Here is a 20,220-nt window from a genome sequence, read left to right on the forward strand (position 1 = left end):
TGTGTGTGTGCGAGAGAGAGAGAGAGAGAGTGGCTGTGTGGTTTCTTTGCCATCACATTGTCTCCCTGAGCGAGAGAGAGAGAGAGAGAGAGAGGTGTAGCCATAGAAAGAAGAGTGGAGAGTGTCGTTTAAACGAGAGAGGCTTACTTTGGCTAAGATGGACGTCTCCCAAGCATTACGTTGGGCGACTCTAATGGTTGCCTTCTTGGCAAAAGGTAAGTGGCCTAATTCTCTATTCTCTAAATTACTTACCTGGATTCAGGAATTGGGGAGCTGGGTTAGGATTGCTTTATATTGCCATATGCAGGCTATTTGGATGTATTACAATAATGAAATGAAAGCATGTTATGCAAGGCACAAGAGAGAAAACCTCAACTGTGGAAAAGGGAGAGAACTCTTTAATTGTTTTGGGCCCTAAACCTCCATTTTAATTGGGTGGGGAACGATGAAGACAATGAAAGAAATACGAGAAGTAACGTAATGTTTCTGCACAAGTTCCTCATTTCAGGTTATCCGATTCAACAATGAATGTTGATTTCACAAGAGTATGTTTATGTTTTTTTATTTCACACAGTATGTAAAGAACACTAGGTCACCTGGATAAAAGTCAGTGATCTTTTTGCCTGTCACAGCTGATGTACACTTATGTTTGTATACTTGGGTGCCTAGACTGGTGTATTTTGCATAGTCCAGGGGCTTTGCATGAGCAAAATAAACTGGCATTACAAAGACTGCGGCCATATCCTTCCATAACTCGTCAATAAAACAATTATGAGTATACACCACAACAGCAATAGAATGACACTGTGAATATATCCCTAAAAGACAGAGAATGCACCTGTCCTTGTGTCATTGCTGTGACATAACCTCACCACTGCTAGGAATGTCACTTGGGCCACCAGTTTTGACACGTAATACACACATGTGTGTTTCTGTCTGTTGTCCAGCAAGTCAGGCAAAGTACACATAGAGTAGCCTAAGAAAGGAACAGTATTTATAGACTACATGGCTTAAGCTTTCCAGTTGGGCCAGAAAATCCCGAAAAGGTAGCGTAGCAACCACAAAGGTAGGTCACACTTTACAATAAGGGTCACAACAAACATTAGTTAACTGTTAAATAATGCTTATTTAGGGTTAGGTGAGGTTACTAATGTTAATTAATACCTTAGTTAGGGTTAGGGTTAGGTGAGTTAACCTTAGTTAACATAAATAACATTGGTAAATGGTTAATAGAGACAGTAGGTAGGTACGTTGGAATTCTTGGTCCTACCTCTCCCCACAGTTGCTTATCAGTTCCTGAGTTTCTTAAGTTCCTGACCAAACAATCTAAATATAAATGTGAATATATAATATTAAAGGGGCACGGTCACACTTGTTTCCGTTGATATTATTTGGATTAAATGCTTAAATTATGTGTGTGGAAAACTATGATAAATGTGCTTTTCCGAGATGAGAAGCACAGGGTGTATGCTCTCCTGTGAAATGTGAATCCGAATATTTTGACATGTTTGGCATGTTGTACTCATGAACAGCCTCAACACTTTCTATGCATGATTAGAGACCAGGCGGCCATTGCACCTGAGGGAGAGGTGAACGGAGAGGAAGAGAGAGAGCACTCATTCATTCTCACTGAACATGATGGAAGGGTGTTTAAACAGGTGAACACCAGGAAAGCCGCGGGACCGGATGGTATCGCTGGGCGGGTCCTCACGGTGTGAGCTGGCCAACCGGCTCCTGTGTCCACAGTGATGTTCAACCTGTCCCTGCTCAGTCCATTGTCCCCACATGCTTGTGTACAATTAAGTACTCCATCATCCCCGTACTGAAGGTGCAAAACAAACCATCTGGCACATGTCAGGTTACTTCTGCGCAGGGGCACAGCTAAAGAAAAAATGGAGGATAGATTTCATATCCACCCAAAATATTAGGCTCACAATAAAATGAAAAAGACTAAAAGTCAAATAATTTTAGTTTATTTTAGTTAGTTTTGTAAACACACAATACAGTTTTAGTTAGTTTAAGGTTTTTTTGTAAAGTCTAGTTTTTATTTTTATTTCAGTTAACTGAAATGTTTTTTCACACCTAGTTTTCGTTTTTAGTTCGTTTTCGTTAACTATAAAAACCTTGCTTGGTTGATAGTGAAACAGAACAGGGACCCCCAGATAATTAAATTATGAAAGAAAGTGAGGATGAGGTGGAGTGAGTAAGGATAGGATCCCAAACTTGAGGCCTAGTTAGAAAGTGATCCATTCTACTTCACCTTCTAGGGTTGGACGATGTGTACTCAAATATGACATCATGATGTACACATCCAAACATCGCGATGGACGATGACATCTATTGTGGTTTTTAAAAATACAAATAAAAGCCTACTGATTTTCATTCTTTTATAGGGCTATTACTTATGCATTTACACTGTATTCTTTGTAGCCAGTATGTTATTTTGACATTCTCTTATCACTGGTGGGTTTTGTTGAAGGAGTTCTGATCTAAATGTGTGTAGCTGGCTAGGCCAGGTGATATTGGGGACTTGTGACCTAAGGGACAGCTGGTGCCATCTCAGGCTGTTTCTGCCAAGACTAAATTAATGTTCAATTATTGTTTTTGTTTGTTTATTTATTTATTTTTTTTAAACTTTTTGATAATTGAAATGATGGTTCGCTAAGTGCACTTGAGTTCAATTTGATGCACTCCGAAGTTTTCAGGGATCGCACCTGGCACTACGTCCGGAGCAAATTCATAATTGAGAGGTCTACTGAATTTGAACATTGTTGCTTTTGTTCTCCTCTGTACCTTATTCTCCTCATACTACCCAGCAAACACGCAACGTCACAGAGACGTTCAGATCATGTCTTAATAACGTCCGTGGGTCCTGAACCCCGTTTGTACGTCTGCTGGACCCTTCAATATTCAAACGTCTGTCTTGGACCCCTCTAAGACGTCTGTGGACGTGCAAAACGGGTTCAATATCTGAACGTAAAAAAAAAACATTCATTCTGGCTCCTAATTGGATGTCTTTGAACGTCCGAAAAAGACAAAAAAGACGTCTAAAAGACTTGTTTTTGGGAGTGTATGTCAGCCCCCTACTGTCTTCTTTTTTCTTTACTGTTTTTCTATCTCTCTATTTTCTTTCTTTTCTCCCACTTCCCCTTTTTCTTCTCAGCTCAGGTAGTTATACAAATGATAGGGTCACGTCAGTGAACGCCAAGGGCGTAGGTTTGGTTTCAACATTGGTAGGGACCATATAACAGTGTAGCCTGCATACACCATTTTTGCTGGTTTTGAGGTTAAACCTCTTAAATATGCATATATTTATGAAATTGAATAATACTAATACAATGTTCTTAGTGTATCACATCCTGCCTGCTGCTGCATCCCTCCACACTCTCTCTCTCTCTCTCTCTCTCTCTCTCTCTCTCTCTCGACTTTTGCTGCTGTGTCCCTCCACTCTCTCTCTCTCTCTCTCTCTCTCTCGACTTTTGCTGCTGTGTCCCTCCACTCTCTCTCTCTCTCTCTCTCTCTCTCTCGGCTGCTGCTGTGTCCCTCCACTCTCTCTCTCTCTCTCTCTCTCTCTCTCTCTCTCTCTCTCTCTCTCGGCTGCTGCTGTGTCCCTCCTCTCTCTCTCTCTCTCTCTCTCTCTCTCTCTCTCTCTCTCTCTCTCTCTCCGCTGCTGCTGTCCCTCCACTCTCTCTCTCTCTCTCAGCTGCTGTGTTTCATATATAAAAATAGGATTTATGCAAAAAGCTTTTATGTTCTCACTCAATCGTTCACAAGGAATATTAATAGTTTGTTTTCCTGTTTTTCAGGCTCCCACTCTCAGCTGGATGGTAAGTCTTAGTTATCAAGCAATCCTCTGGTTCTGTCTTACAGCCTGTTCTCCACTCCTACACTGGTGGTTCCTAAAAGCATCTCAACACTAGCCATGTTTCCATCCACACGTTTTATGCAAATTAAGTTATATCGAATTAAAAATGCCTTATGGAAACAGTAAAATTCGATTAAAAGTCATGAAAATCAACAAAAAGTTTGTACCGTCGATCTCATCGGATTTTCTCTCGTTCGATAAAAGTCTTTTGTGATAAATGCTTTATCCGATTTAAAGCTCTAGATGGAAACGCACGTTCACCGGCTTTATTCGCATTCATATTTTTAGCGATCCTCACACAATTCGATTGACAAGTGGATGGAAACATGGCTACTGAAACATCCGGTTGCCTTCCACAGTAATGATTGTGGGTCAGGCTAGTTTACCTACGTGGTGCAATGTACCCTTACTTTTAAAGGTACCCAACGAAACATGTATCAAAACAATCCGTTCTTTGTTTAGTTTCGAAATTCCTCGATTATATGGTTCCTCATAGTCTAATAAACATGTTGAATCACTTGAATGTCTTTCCTACCTTGTAATTTCTTCACGAAATGATATTTAGCTAATGTTTTGAAAATGACAAAGATGTGTGAAACGTCACTATTATGTGCTCCGCGTATTGACGCAATGACGTAGTACGAGACTTATATAAGTGCAGTCCATTTACCATTTATGTATTTGAGAAACTCAAATACATAAAGAACCGTTTCCTTCTGCTAGTATGCGGTCAGCCTCCACTGAACCCCAGGATTGTGGGTGGTCAGGACGCCCCTGACGGAAGCTGGCCCTGGCAGGTCAGTCTGCATGGATCGAACGGACATTTCTGCGGAGGTTCCCTCATCAACAGACAGTGGGTTCTGACCGCAGCTCACTGCTTCCCCAGGTGAGCGTTCGTAAAGTGTATGTGTACCACCCTGAAATGTAATTTAATGTAATGTATTGCTTTATAAATGTTCTTAGCCGGTAGACAAACATACTCCAGGAGCTTGCTCCATTGCCTTGTTGAGAGGGGTCAGGGAAGAATTTTTTACAGCTCACTTATCTGGCCCCCGGGTGATACTGTTTTTTTGCTTCCCTCTGGAATATGTAGAGAGTGGGTCGTATGCCCACCTCCCTTGTTCTCTGTAAAGCGCATTGTGTTGCCTCTGGGTATGAAATGCGCTATAGAAATAAAGCTTTGATTGATTGATTGATTGATTGATTGATTGATTGATTGATTGATAGATAAAGGGCTTTCAGTACAGCCTTGCCTTGACCCAAAACATTCCCCATACTTATTGATGAACGCAACTTTTTTTTCTCAGCACCAGTACATCAGGACTTCTTGTTTACTTGGGTCGCAAGAGCCAGGAGGGCCCCAACCCTAACGAAGTGTCCAGGACGGTCACACAGATCATCCGTCACCCAGACTACAACAGCGCTACCAGCGACAGAGACGTGTGTCTGCTGAGGCTTTCATCCCCTGTGACTTTTACCGACTTTATCCGACCAGTCTGCCTCGCGGCATCTTCCAGCTCCTTCAACGCCGGCACGCTTAGCTGGGTCACCGGTTGGGGCACTATCAACAGTGGTGGTGGTGAGCACTGAAGACTTTCAAATCATTTAAAAAAAAAATATATATATATTTTTATTTGTTTAAAATCTTTTTTTTTTTTCTTTTTTTTGTAATTGTTTAATATTTCACTTTCTTGTGAAAGTAATTGTAACTAATTACTAATGTTCAGTAACTTACCCAACACTGGTGTGAACAGACCCCTAAGACCTATAGGCCTACTGCACCCCAGTGCTTAAAGGTACCCAATGTAGTTTTTGACCACTAGTATGCGCTCTAGAGCAAATTTGAGAAGGTGGTCCCCGAAAATCGCGTACTACGTCATTGCGTCAATACGCGGAGCACATAATAGTGATGTTTCACACATCTTTGTTGTTTTCAAAACATTAGCGAAATATCATTTTGCGAAGAAATTACAAGGTAGGAAAGACATTCGAGTGATTCAACATGTTTATTAGACTACAAGGAACCATATAATCGAGGAATTTCGAAAATAAACAAAGAACTGATTGTTTTGATTCACGTTTCGTTGGGTACCTTTAATCTGTAAATTGGGCGGTCCTGGAACACAGTCTGTAGCCTGTGTGCACGTGGGCGCACGCTCAAACTCTGCGAAGAATAGAAAGAAAGATTTTTTTATATATATATTCAAAATCCTTCTGAGGGCCGGATGGGAAGCTTCGGGGGGCCGGATTTGGCCCGCATGCCCCCACGTTCAGTGGAGGTGTGGCCATCACTTTATCTAGATCCAGGCCCCCTGAATCTGAGCTTCAATTTCATCCTAAATAATTATGAATTGAATAATGAACGATGTTCATTGGGCGGCTGTAGCTCAGTTGGTAGAGCGGGTCGTTCAATGATCGAAGGGTCACTGGTTCAAATCCCAGCTCCGACTGTCCGCATGTCGAAGTGTCCTTGAGCAAGACACCTAACCCCAAATTGCTCCCAATGAGCAGGTTAGCACCTTGCATGGCAGCTACCGTGAATGTGTGTGTGAATGGGTGAATGAGAGGTCATTGTAAAGCGCTTTGAGTGGCGCTAAGGTGGAAAAGCGCTATATAAGTGCAGTCCATTTACCATTGGTTGATCTTGTGTCTCTCCGCAGAGTCTCTCCCCTCTCCTCAGAACCTGCAGGAAGTGGATGTACCGGTGGTGGGGAACAGACAGTGCAAGTGTAGTTACGGAGTGGCCTCAATCACAGACAACATGATCTGTGCCGGTTTACGAGCTGGGGGAAAGGACTCCTGTCAGGTGAAACATCTAGATATGTTTTGGATCGATATAGACATATCGTATCAATACCGTATCAATTAAGTTTCATATTCCTACAAACAAGTGACCTTCCCACTGAGCAAAGACACGTCTAAAAGACGTCTTTTAGATGTCTTTTTTGTCTTTTTCGGACGTCCAAAGACATCCAATTAGGAGCCAGAATGAACGTTTTTTTTAGACGTTCAGATATTGAACCCGTTCTGCACGTCCACAGACGTCTTTGAGGGGTCCGAGCCAGACGTTTGAATATCGAGGGGTCCAGCAGACGTACAAACGGGGTTCCGGACCGACGGACGTTATTAAGACATGATCTGAACGTCTCCCTGACGTTGCGTGTTTGCTGGGTTACTGACACTGTCCAACCCTCTCCATAGGGGGACTCAGGAGGCCCCATGGTGAGCAAGCAGGGGAGCCGTTGGATCCAGTCGGGAGTGGTGAGTTTCGGCAAAGGTTGCGCCCTGGCTAATTTCCCAGGGGTCTACGCCAGAGTGTCCCAGTTCCAGACGTGGATCAACAGTCAGATCACCAGCAACCAGCCAGGCTTTGTCACCTTCACCTCCAGTGGAAGTGACTCTGACCTTAGTGTCACCTGTTCTGGCCTGCCGGACCCAGTACCAGTCACCACCACCGTTGCCCCAACCACCACCCCAAAACGTGAGTGTCGATACTATAGATTTATTTACTTACCTCTATATTATATACAGTCTGATGATTTGATGAGGGGCGGCTGTAGCTCAGTTGGTAGAGCGGGTCGTTCAGTGATCGAAGGGTCAGTGGTTCGAATCCCAGCTCCGACTGTCCACATGTCGAAGTGTCCTTGAGCAAGACACCTAACCCCAAATTGCTCCCAATGAGCAGGTTAGCACCTTGCATGGCAGCTACCGCCATTGGTGTGTGAATGGGTGAATGAGAGGCCATTGTAAAGCGCTTTGAGTGCCGCTAAGGTGGAAAAGCGCTATATAAGTGCAGTCCATTTACCATATTTCTATCTATCATTGAGCAGTGGTAACAGTGGTTCTTTTTATGATTAGATATTCAGTTAAACTGACCTCAGATCGTGTTTTCCCTCCCTCAGCTGTGGTGTGTGGCAGTGCCCCTCTGAACTCCCGTGTCGGAGGTGGCACGTTGTCCTCGGCTGGCGCGTGGCCCTGGATTGCCAGCCTACAGAGGAACGGGACGCACGTCTGCGGGGGAACTCTAGTGGCCGAGGACTACGTCATGAGTGACGCTGGGTGTTTCTCCAGGTAAAATACTCCCCCGAAAAGAAAAACCGTCAATTCTGGCTCGACCATTGACATGACTATTATGATTATTATGATTATGAACAGGGGTGAAAATTAACTTTTTGGCTCACGGTGAGTCACCTGCCAAGGGGACTGTAGATGAAAAAATCTACCGGCCAAGTATATATATTTTTCAGATAACCTTCCGAAATCTAGTCGCCAATTGGAAATTTTACCTGCATTTGGCCGGTGGCAGGTGTTCATTTTCAGCCCTGATTATGAATATTATTATTATTATTATTATGATTTTTGTGATTATTATGATTATTATGATGCTTATTATTATGAGTATGATTAAGATTGATTAAAATTATAATTATTATTATTGTTACTATTATTCTTGATTTCATGATTCACAGTATGTCACAATGCAGAAGCACTGAAAAAACCTTCAATGTAAAAATACAGCCTTATTAACCCTAAAAGTACAGTGACAACATTTTGAATATTAATTGGATTTTCCCTATAATACTAGAAAGCGCAGTTTCTCAGCTTTCAGCAAGTGTTGGAGTGAGGAATTTTTTAGATTTTTTAGATATTTTTTAAATATTATTAAATATTTGTTAGATATTTTTTTAAATGTTTCCGGTGACGTGGTCGTATCGAAAGGGTTAAAGGTGGCATATGGTTGTTTTGTTGCTTTCATTCCAACGGCCCCCAGCCCCCCCAACGCTGCAGACTGGACCGTGATCCTGGGACGCCTGAAACAGAGTGGATCCAACCCGTTTGAGGTCACTCTGAACGTCACCAGCGTTTCCACCAGCAGCTTGACGGACAGCAACGTGGCGCTCCTTCGTCTGGCCTCCAGACCCGTCCTTTCGGACTACATCCAGCCCATCTGCCTGGACAGAACCAGCACCACCATCAGCTCCGGGTCCAAGTGCTGGGTTGCGGGCTGGGGCGCGGGAGAAGGCGGGGGTGAGTGGGGAAACTCTTCTTCGTGGATCTTTTTGTTTATGAGAGCAAATACCTGTACGTGGTTGATTTGAAAAAATCACACGCAGCTTTGCTTCTTCTGTTTCTTGTTATATTTTGTCGCTTTTATTTTTACTTTATTTATAAAATAATACAAATATAAAATACAAAATTTATATTTTGTTGCTTTTAAGAGAAGATGATTGACTAAAACATTGAAATATTAACAAGACACATTTTATATTTACTTTGGGTAAAGAAAGTGTTTTATTAATCGGGCAATAAAAAATAATTGGTAAAATAATCGTTATATTAGTCATTAGATTAATCGACTAATTTAAAAAATAATCGCTAGATGAATCGGTAGAAAAATAGTCGTAAGGTGCAGCCTTAATGTGATGTTTTTCTTTATGGCAGCAAATACAAGGTATTGTAATTTTGTAGAGTGGAAATAAACAGCATTAGCATGTGGAGACCTTTCTTTCACTCTCTCTTTCCTTCTTTCTCTAGCGGAACAAGTTCTACAGGAGTTTGAAACCACTGTGGTGGATTGTGTGAATGTTTCGACAACTGGCAATATTTGCACAGGAGTTGTGACATTGCAACAGGTACAGGTCAATCCATAATATCTGGTGAATTTTAGCTTCAGTATATTGTTTGTAACATGTCTTACTTACCATGCACAGAATCAGAATCAACCATACAGGTTGTATTATGACCACATTAAAGGAGAATGCTCGTTTTTGACAACCTGGACCTTATTTACGGCCTATTATAAGACGTTTCACTCACCGAGATAACTTTGGTGTAATTCGGAGGCCTGTAGAAGAAATTTAAAATCCAGCGCGAGCCAGTATATCCATGTAATGGCGGCGGACGGGGCACTGAGAATGCAGCTTCTAAAAAATCTATTTTCTGCCACGAAACGGTTGTTTTCATCAATCTGTCTTTATGAATCGCTAGTTGTGCTTACATAGAGCGAGGGCTTGTTGTGGTTTTTCACATGCCTCTGTAATATGATCTTTAGAAACGTCTTTAGAAACGAAATAGCTTCCCCACTTGCTCCAACACGCGTGCGCACAGCGCGCTGGAGCAAGTGGGGAAGCTATTTCGTCCAGGTTGCCAAAAAACGAGCGTTCTCCTTTAAACCTTGTACTTCTCGGATTCTTCTCCCCAGGGAGATGGCGGTGGCCCTCTGATGTGTAAGCAGGATGGTGCGTGGATCCAGGCTGCATTGTTGCCGGTTGTGAGCAGGAACAGAGACCCAACGAACCCTCGCTCCACCCAGGTCTTCCCCAGAGCCTCGCGTTTTGAGAGCTTCATCAGGGGGGTAGTGGGACAGTTGCTGTCACCAGCTAACAGCGCCTCCTCGGCGCCCCCTTCCCTCCCCGTTCTCCTCCTCTTCTTCCTCACCCCCGTGTTCTTGGCCCTCTGGTAGGTCTGGACTACAAGGAACAACGTCTAACGTCTTGAGTATAGCTGTGTTCGGAATCCCTCCTCCCCTCACTCCCTATTCCCTATATAGGGTTCACCATGTAGTGAACTACCTAGGGAACGGAGAAAATGTAGGGTACATGCACTGTTCCCTGGAAATCAAGGTGAATTGTGGGTAATAAATAGTGGACTATATAGGGAACGAAAATTCCGTGGGGAATTCGGACACTACAAACAAAATGGCTGACGCCCTATATAGTGAATAGGGAGCGATTCCGAACACAGCTTGTTTAGTAAATTGGGAGTCTGCTTCCAGATACTTATCATGAATGTTTACAACCAATTCTAATCTCCAATTTACAATACTCTGAAAATTGGAGATTAGAGTAATTATTAAGAGCGTTTAAAGTGTCTATGTAGCTCTCTTGATTTGTCATCATAAAAATCTTACAAATGTAAGAGAATGTAACAATGTTATGATTCCAAAATGTTAATCACAATATGCAAACAGCATAGATTATCTTTGATTCTCCTCATAAAAATGATTACAGGCTATGCGACAATTTATTACTATGGCCATATTCTATCCTCACAAGCTGATGGGTTCAGGTTGTAATTAAGACTTGTGCATGAAGAGTAGTTTCAAAGTTTGAAGATAATAATTAGGCCTTTACCAGGCTAATCAAATTCTCACCATAATGCAAGTCTCCTTCTTGTAAACAATGTTCCTTCTTGTAAAAGGCACATTTATCTCAGGTATTGGGATGGGTTGGCAACAGGTAAACCTACTACGAAGTAGGTTTGTTACAGTAGTAAGCTCCCCAGACGTCATAGTGAACTAGCCTAATTTTGAGCGTGAATGAGGTGAATCTCATATGTAAACAACACACACCTTAAGTGCATTCAATAACTGTATCTCTAAAGATCATGGTATATTGATACACATCGTCCGCGTTGATTGGTCGAGAGGCATTTTGAACCATGCTGATTGGGCCAAATCGTGATCTTTATATTTATATATATATATATATTTCTTGGAATTTAATTGAATCTGTTATGTATGTATATTCTTTAATCTGTTGTACGTTTTGCTACTGCTGCTGTACTTTTCCACTACTGAAACCCCCAATTTCCCCATTATTATACAAATAAAGTTTATTATTAAAGCATCTATCTATATCTGTCTATCTATCTATGAATGGTTAAATCACCTGTAAAAGTATCACCGCTGACTGTCTACTTTTGATTGTTACAAATACAAACATTACAGACATTACAAGCTACAATTGTCATTCTGTTTTAGAAGAATGGAAGAATGTTACTGTATAAACTAGAAAATTGCATTTCCTGCAGAAAATGCGTATGAATGCTGAGCAGCTGAACGGAACAGCAAAAGCATTGCTGAAAATGCAGGAATTATGATGTTACTCTATATTTTGAAACAAACAAATTATAAGCATGACTTCTAAAGGTAAAAACACGGCCGTTTTCATCAACTTCCAATGAACTTCCCAGTGAATGGGGTTTCTTGTCACAAAGGTAATTCCCATAATGTCCCTCTAGGGGGCGCTTACCACGGAGGGAAGTCAATGGGTAATCAACTGAGCTTGAGGTTTGGCCCTCTCAAGGACCCGTCCGTTTCTATAGCAACTTCATTTTGTACAAACCCGTGTAGCATTAGTTAGCATAGCGAGCTAGCTGGCGAACCACTCGATCTGCCATAGCTATCCATACACTTACAATTTAAATCAGTAATTGTAGTGGATAGTTTACTCGCATTACCTTTACATTAAATATCAGCTTGCTAAGTTAAAGTTAACGTATTTAATTCAGCTAGCCTGACGGAGCTAGGTAGCTAACGCTAACGTCGTAAATTACGTAAATGACGTAAGCTAACGCTAACGTCGTTAGCTTGTTATGATTCAGTTGAGCTAACTAGTTAAGTTTTAGTGAATCAGTTTAGTTTTAGTTAATCAGTACTGCTACCTACATCATTGGAATGAGCCGTCTTGTGAACAGTTAGTTAAAGTTACCACCTAAGATGGTTTCCACAATAGTCTTTGTTACCATAACAAGCCAGAAACTTCAGAGATGAGATGAACTTCACTGTGAACGTGGGAAGAAGAAAGCATCCATCTTGAATATGCCTCAGGGGATGGTGGTATGTTGGTACTTGATCTATTTAATACATCTAAGAAGCTAGAACAGCTGATGTTACCTTAAGATAAGTTACGCTGCCCAAGTATGCTTTGTTATACAAATAAAGCTTTGATTGATTGATTGATTGATTGATTGATTGGTTGATTGATTTGTTGGGTGGCAAGCTAACAGAGACTGACTCACCTGGTTGTCTTCTCTCCATGTCCATCTCAGGTGTTGCCCATATGGGGGCTGGCCCTCCCTCTCCCCGCCGTGCTTATGATCGCTGTCGGTCTGTACATGACCCTCCTCGCCATGGCGTTCTGGTTCCGTCATTGCCTCAAGGTTGGACATCTAGGGATATCACGATTTGATTTACATTACTGGGGGTCAACACTCAATTTATTTATTAACTGTCATTCCAGTGCTTCAGGTACACCATTTAATAGTCTTATAGTGCTACCTCAGGGCTCGAAATTAACCTTTTTACTAGGAGCATCAGCAAAAATGTAGGAGCAGCCATCACAATGTAAGGAGCACCGACAATATGGATGCTTGTAATAGATTTGTTGTATTATAGCTAGACATGGGGCAGTATAACTACATTTAATATTGTGTATATATTTACACTCTTTTAACCATTCACAAAATGTAGTCCATTTTATTTTTTAAATAACAATCAGCTTTGAACATTTGTGAGGGCACATCAAGGCACTATGACTATAATGTACGCTGGCCAAACATGTAGGCTACTGTAGAAACCCAAAAATGTACAGTGATCATTTAACACTGTTATCCTTAAAACCGATGCATAAAATCAGAATCGAATTTCAGGTATAGCATTCTGACATTATTCACCGATGAACGCAAAGCACTGGAATGTTTGGAGGATTATTTAAAATAGTAACAGCCTCCTTTTCTGTGTGGGTGAATTGTAATTAAAATGATTTTGTGCGAGTGTGTGTGTGTACGTTCGTCAATTTATAATTGTAAAAGATATATAAGGACCACAATTCCCACATGAGTTGATTTTTTCATCACCCCTAACAACCAAGACCTCCTCGCCATGATAATTATTCTTAAGGCCTAGCATTGCTTTTCCTGCTGTGCTTGGTCACAGGGTGGCCTCTGAAACGAATATGGAGCCAAGCATGATGGGTAAACAGGGTTGAGGACATTGCTGAATTCAAAGTAACTCCTCACATGATCTCTTCCCCTCAGGACCAGTGCTGTCCAGATTGTGGCGTCTGCTGTCCAAATGTGGCCCCGTTTGATTACTGCGTAGCGTGTGCAGAATCATGTGACTGTAGTTTGCCTTCACTACGCTCGTGCCTCGATCAAACGTGTCCCTCTCCCACTGTGAGTAACCAGTTATTTTCATTTAGTCTAATAAAGCTGCAGGATCGTATTGTTGTAGCAATTGCAGTGTTTTGAGAGGCCAAACTGGAGAGGCTCATACTTTGTAAAACAAATGAACATAGTGTAAACAACTCTACCACAGTAAAACATATCATGATGTAATATGCAGTGTTGCACTTAAGCAATAAACCACGAGAGGCCCCCATAGCTGTTATAAAATCACTATAACACACGGCCTCGAGTGGTTTATTGCTTTTATACAACGGTTACTACATCTACTAGTGTAAAATAAACACACAGCAATGTCAAATATTAAGATTTATTCAAAACGAAGCATCATTCCCTCAATTCCGCCGAGCAAAATAGTTCCCCTAACAAAAGAGTTGCCACAACAACAACAACTACAATGCATTGGATCAAACGGGAGGCGCATTAATACTGAAAATGGAATGATATGCGGTCCCAGGTGTGTGTTACAAAGTATTTTAACATGGCTTCCGGCCAATCCGAATCAAGAACCAGAACTAACCGTTGTATAATGTGCTGTGTAACCCCCCTGTAGTCGCTCCAGTGTGCCGCGTGGGACTGCGCTTGTACCTGTCAGCCCCCGGAGTGCGAGTCCTTCAACTGCCTCTGCTTTGAGATCAAGCTTCGGTAGAAGGGAACATGCGAAACGTGGATGTCAACGAACTGTGTACACTAGTAACCTGCGAGTGCCTATCTGAAGAAGGGAAGATGGATGCCAAGGTGGTGCCTATCTGAAGAAGGGAAGATGGATGCCAAGGTGGTGCCTATCTGAAGAAGGGAAGATGGATGCCAAGGTGGTGCCTATCTGAAGAAGGGAAGATGGATGCCAAGGTGGTGCCTATCTGAAGAAGGGAAGATGGATGCCAAGGTGGAGGCATTTCCACTCTACCGCCAGCTTTTCAGTCACTTTCCTTCTGTAATCCTCAACTCAACACACCTAGAAGAGTGCCATATCTGTCTTAAACGCAAAACAACCATGTGTAGAACTCTTATTTTGTGGGCATCTACTTTAGTGCTGGAACATTTTATTTGGATTAAAGATGCCTGTGTCTGAGTGTGTATTTTTCTCCAAATTAACACTGAAGTGCATTTATACTGAATGTGTTTTATTGAAGTCATTATACCGGAACATTCTATATTGCAGATGACTTAATATTTGGATCTTAAAGAGTAACATTTCTCCCAATCACAGTACCCAGAGTGCTTTTAAAATTATTTGAAACGGTTTACTTGTAATAGTTTGTATGTAACATTTTCTGATGGTTTTGTGGTCTGTACACAGCTGCGTTTTGAGAACATGGAAAAAAGAAAACATGACCAATTTTGTGTTGTTCTTTTCTGTTGAAAAATTTGCGAATGAAGTAAAAAAAATGAGTGTGTTTTGTAGTCTGTGCAAGATTTGAGTTTTGAGAGTTTCTGTGTGTGTGTGTGTGAGAGAGAGAGAGAGGGAACCAAGGCATTGATGAACAGGTCTCCCTGTAATGCCTCCCTTCATTCTTTCACTTGTGATTACATTACATTACAGTCATTTAGCAGACGCTTTTATACAAAGCGACTAACAATAATTGCATTTAACGTAGGAAAAGCCAATGTTCTACTACTCACCAGAACTCACAAGTGCATCTTCTCTCTAAAACAAGTGACAGCATAATCCAGTGCTGAAGGCAAAGTGCAAGAATAGCAATCTAAAATATAATAGGTGCTTAAGAGGGTGGATCGATAGTACTTGAAGAAATTAGTTATGAGCCTGCGACTAAAGCCATCTGAATGTTGAATTTGACAGGCAAAATAAGTATGTCAGCTTTGAATACCCCCAACTTGACTGCACCCTTTTTAGCCAGCAGATGGCATCAGTGCTTAAATATAATCCAGGATTTTAACATTAATTCTTATACCCATTACAGTAAGGGTTTCCAAAAATTGCACCATAGCCCAGGTACAAGCCCCGGGTGATGCGGATGTGTTGATATGGTGTTAGCAGGGAGACTCTCACTACACGTTCATTGAGTGTCCCAAGCCACCCCATGACAAGGAAAGTTAAAGGAGTGGAGCTAGAAAACATCTTATAAAATGTTGCTGTGTATTTCGGCATGGTTTAAAAAAAAAAAATCAAACATGTTACATTACTTTCAGAGCTTTTCCATTTTGTCCATCTGGGCATTTAGAGCAGGTAATTTCGATTATTCAACGTTGTATGAAAGAAAAACCGACGTTGATCATATTACCCACAATCCTTTGCAACTTGCATTCAAAAGACTGCTTTGCTGCTTTTATCTCGTCCCCGGATTTTCTCTGTAGGCTAAATCAGATTTATTCAGTGATAAAGACTAGGCATGTTTATTTTTTAACATTATTACATCAGTTTATTTATACATTTTCACTGTTGCTGATCTTTTGCTTCGGGTAGAATTGTTGAGTATGGACATCTTTAGTAACGAGGAAGGTTTAAGACAGATTGTTGGATACTGTTAGCTTTAGTAACGACTACTAAGAAACGGATTAGGACACAGATTGGCATTGGTAGGCCTAGTGACTGTATTTTAAATGATATATTAACCTACATATTTGACATACAAGGTTGAGTGTATGGTATCCTTGTTCAGCATTTCCTCTGCAATGGTCTATATAGTTATGGAAATGAAAAATGACATTTTCAGAAATATTGCACTTTCTTATAGTTAGTAGTACTTGAAGTTGACATTGAAGTGGCCCTCCTGTGAGTTGACGATACCAGCAGTGGCCCCGAGACAATTTGAGTTTGAGACCCCTGATATAGACAGACTGACCCCAGGACAGCGCCAGACTGACCCCAGGACAGAGACAGACTGACCCCAGGACAGAGACAGACTGACCCCAGGACAGCGCCAGACTGACCCCAGGACAGAGACAGACTGACCCCCAGGACAGCGACAGACTGACCCCAGGACAGAGACAGACTGACCCCAGGACAGAGCCAGACTGACCCCAGGACAGAGACAGACTGACCCCCCAGGACAGAGCCAGACTGACCCCAGGACAGAGAGAGACAGACTGACCCCCAGGACAGAGCCAGACTGACCCCAGGACAGAGACAAACTGACCCCAGGACAGAGACAGACTGACCCCAGGACAGAGACAGACTGACCCCAGGACAGAGACAGACTGACCCCCAGGACAGCGCCAGACTGACCCCAGGACAGAGACAGACTGACCCCAGGACAGAGACAGACTGACCCCAGGACAGAGACAGACTGACCCCAGGACAGATGCTATTCCCAGAGAGGGGCGGTGGAACAATCAATCAAAAGCCTACTGATCAGTACAGAGTGTTAACAGCCTGATCAATACAGTGCTGAACATTAGCAGAATAGTTGTATTGACCGCATGTCTGACTGCACCTAATTCGGTTGATCTGGTCTTGATTTGAGTGACATCTGGTCTTCTGCATCACACAGCCTAGCCTAGGCCTACTGCCATCATTGCTATGAGAATGAAATGAACATATGAATGAATAAATGTCATTTTATTTCATGTATTTCATTCATTTTTATCATGCAGTAATGAGTCACGAGTCACATCCTACTGCAGTGCGAATCTCCACGACGTCCATCGCGCGCACGTAGGGAGGGCACGCGCACGTAGGGAGGGCACGCGCACGTAGGGAGGGCATTCTGTACGTGAGATCTGTCACGTAACTTCATCAAATTATTTCACCCAAGTCCTTCCACTCCGTTATAGTCCCCAAAAACACGCCTTCATCCGTCAACCAAAAGACACACCTTTAGATGCGCATGATCCAATCACTTTTCAGCAAGGGGAATAATCCCTCTCTATTGGAGGAGGAAACTGTCAATCTTACACAAAAGTAAGCTGTGATTGGCTATTTCTTCTCCTCTGTCACCCGCCCTCTAGGTCTCTTTACCATTTAACTGGACATCCTCTCCTCTCTCTCTCTGCCTGCTGACCAGAACGGTTCCTCATCAAACCTACATATTTTCTTTACATCACACAGCATTTGGTAAGTATGACTAGGCTACTTATACTATATATACTCACGAATATCTACGTTGACTATTGTTACGTGTGAAAATTGTTTTCTGTTTTTTAGATTGTAACCTAGGCTGGGTTTAAGTTGCGTGCTGTTGTTGTTTTAAAAGTTTATTTACGTTTTTACAACGTTTGTGTGTGTCTGTCTTTTATTCATTACATTTTATTTATTAGTCCCAATGTAGTCCAGACAAGGTCACGGATGCAGACGCGGAAGTATCTTTCTCTCTGACTTCATCACTCCCTCGCTATAAAGCGCGTACGACGTGAACTGTTCAAGAATTAATTCATCTAAAATATCGCTTTGGCGTCTCTAAATTCTGGGTTTCAGGGTTGAAATAACGTAGAATTTGTGGGATGCTTTTATCTATACCTCCCGTAGGGAACAGGCAGTGTACCAGACCAAGGTTGTGCTAGACAGACGTTGTAGACCAGCAAGTTTCATATTGTATTTTGCCAGCCACTGAAAAATACAAATAAAACTACAGATCCAGTAAATGTATCGAAAATACTACATTTCCCATGAATACTGACCCCCCCACCCCCCTCTCTGTGACCTCTGTCCCTCTATCAGAGTCAGGATGCCTCACGCCTACCCCTTCCTCACCCCGGAGCAGAAGAAAGAGCTCAGCGACATCGCTCAGAGGATCGTGGCGCCCGGCAAGGGTATCCTAGCAGCCGATGAATCCACAGGTAGTACACACACACACACACACGCACACACGCACACACACACACACACACACACACACACACGCACACACGCAATCCAAATTACACAACTGTCACAAAGATAGAATGGTTGCCCTGCCCTAACTTGCCCTAGCCTCAAGCATTACAAGTATGCGTGGAATTAAAACATCGCATTGCAATAAAGTCAATATAAAATAGAGGCCCTTAAGAATAGGAGAATTGAAGAGTAATTCGTTTGTATTAAACGTTATGTGCGTGAATGAGAAACGGTTCATTACTCTATAATTCTAAGACCCTCGTCTGTGCTGTTCTTACAGAAGACACGACAAATTCACACACTCTCGTTACCATGGTGACACTATCCATCCAGCATCCATCTGACATGATATCGATCCATCCGCCCACCCAGGGACATGTTGAGTTAATAGAGGGACATGTTGAGTTAATAGAGGGACATGTTGAGTTAATAGTCAGTAAGGGACATGTTGAGTTAATAGAGTAAGGGACATGTTGAGTTAATAGAGTAAGGGACATGTTGAGTTAATAGAGTAAGGGACATGTTGAGTTAATAGAGGGACATGTTGAGTTAATAGTCAGTAAGGGACATGTTGAGTTAATAGAGTAAGGGACATGTTGAGTTAATAGTCAGTAAGGGACATGTTGAGTTAATAGTCAGTAAGGGACATGTTGAGTTAATAGTCAGTAAGGGACATGTTGAGTTAATAGAGTAAGGGACATGTTGAGTTAATAGTCAGTAAGGGACATGTTGAGTTAATAGTCAGTAAGGGACATGTTGAGTTAATAGTCAGTAAGGGACATGTTGAGTTAATAGAGTAAGGGACATGTTGAGTTAATAGAGTAAGGGACATGTTGAGTTAATAGTCAGTAAGGGACATGTTGAGTTAATAGAGTAAGGGACATGTTGAGTTAATAGAGGGACATGTTGAGTTAATAGTCAGTAAGGGACATGTTGAGTTAATAGAGGGACATGTTGAGTTAATAGAGGGACATGTTGAGTTAATAGTCAGTAAGGGACATGTTGAGTTAATAGAGGGACATGTTGAGTTAATAGTCAGTAAGGGACATGTTGAGTTAATAGAGTAAGGGACATGTTGAGTTAATAGAGTAAGGGACATGTTGAGTTAATAGTTAAGAGTTAGGATGCAATTGATGAGATTTTGGTACAGTAAAATGTCCCAGTTTGAGACAAGGACTTGTTCCTGATATAACATGTCCTCTCACCCCTCCCCCGCGTTCAGGCAGCGTCGCCAAGCGGTTCCAGGGCATCAACGCGGAGAACACGGAGGAGAACCGTCGTCTCTACCGCCAGCTGCTCTTCACGGCCGACGAGCGCATGGACCCCTGCATCGGCGGCGTCATCTTCTTCCACGAGACGCTCTACCAGAAGACGGACAGCGGCAAGCTCTTCCCCCAGCTGATCAAGGAGAGAGGCATCGTGGTGGGCATCAAGGTGGACAAGGGCGTGGTGCCCCTGGCTGGGACCAACGGAGAAACCACCACGCAGGGTGAGTAGTAGTGACTAGGGCTGCACGATTATGACAAAAGAGAATAATTGCGATTATTCGCTTCAAAATGCTAATTGCGATTAATAATTGCGATTAATATATAATATTAATATATAATAACCAAAA

General features: G+C 42.2%; 3 protein-coding genes across 3 annotated transcripts in view; all 3 read left to right on the top strand.

Annotated features, from left to right (window-relative positions):
• Positions 1 to 193: 193 nt before the first annotated feature.
• LOC311327895 (serine protease 33-like) lies at positions 194 to 10,328 on the top strand (the record flags this gene model as incomplete). The annotated part of the gene is made up of 9 exons (XM_084461003.1): positions 194 to 215; positions 3,807 to 3,827; positions 4,589 to 4,751; positions 5,173 to 5,441; positions 6,526 to 6,671; positions 7,067 to 7,346; positions 7,810 to 7,936; positions 8,637 to 8,862; positions 10,068 to 10,328. 9 exons carry the CDS (start codon positions 194 to 196, stop codon positions 10,326 to 10,328), a joined length of 1,515 nt encoding a protein of 504 aa, XP_084317129.1.
• A 1,926-nt stretch (positions 10,329 to 12,254) lies between these two features.
• On the top strand, positions 12,255 to 15,138 carry LOC311327952 (uncharacterized protein). Its single transcript, XM_084461064.1, has 4 exons — positions 12,255 to 12,485; positions 12,698 to 12,808; positions 13,685 to 13,822; positions 14,385 to 15,138. Exons 1-4 carry the CDS (start codon positions 12,468 to 12,470, stop codon positions 14,478 to 14,480), a joined length of 363 nt encoding a protein of 120 aa, XP_084317190.1. The 5' UTR covers positions 12,255 to 12,467; the 3' UTR covers positions 14,481 to 15,138.
• A 2,649-nt stretch (positions 15,139 to 17,787) lies between these two features.
• The window catches only part of LOC311327945 (fructose-bisphosphate aldolase A-like), a 7,085-nt gene continuing 4,652 nt past the window's right edge, over positions 17,788 to 20,220 (top strand). Inside the window, exons 1-3 of the mRNA XM_084461055.1 lie at positions 17,788 to 17,846; positions 18,450 to 18,568; positions 19,828 to 20,094. Coding sequence (XP_084317181.1) covers positions 18,457 to 18,568; positions 19,828 to 20,094 — 379 coding nt within the window. The 5' untranslated portion in view covers positions 17,788 to 17,846; positions 18,450 to 18,456. The remainder of the gene's footprint in view (positions 17,847 to 18,449; positions 18,569 to 19,827; positions 20,095 to 20,220) is intronic.

The sequence above is a fragment of the Borostomias antarcticus genome, assembly GCF_949987555.1.
Source record: "Borostomias antarcticus genome assembly, chromosome: 35".
Lineage (NCBI taxonomy): Eukaryota > Metazoa > Chordata > Actinopteri > Stomiiformes > Stomiidae > Borostomias > Borostomias antarcticus.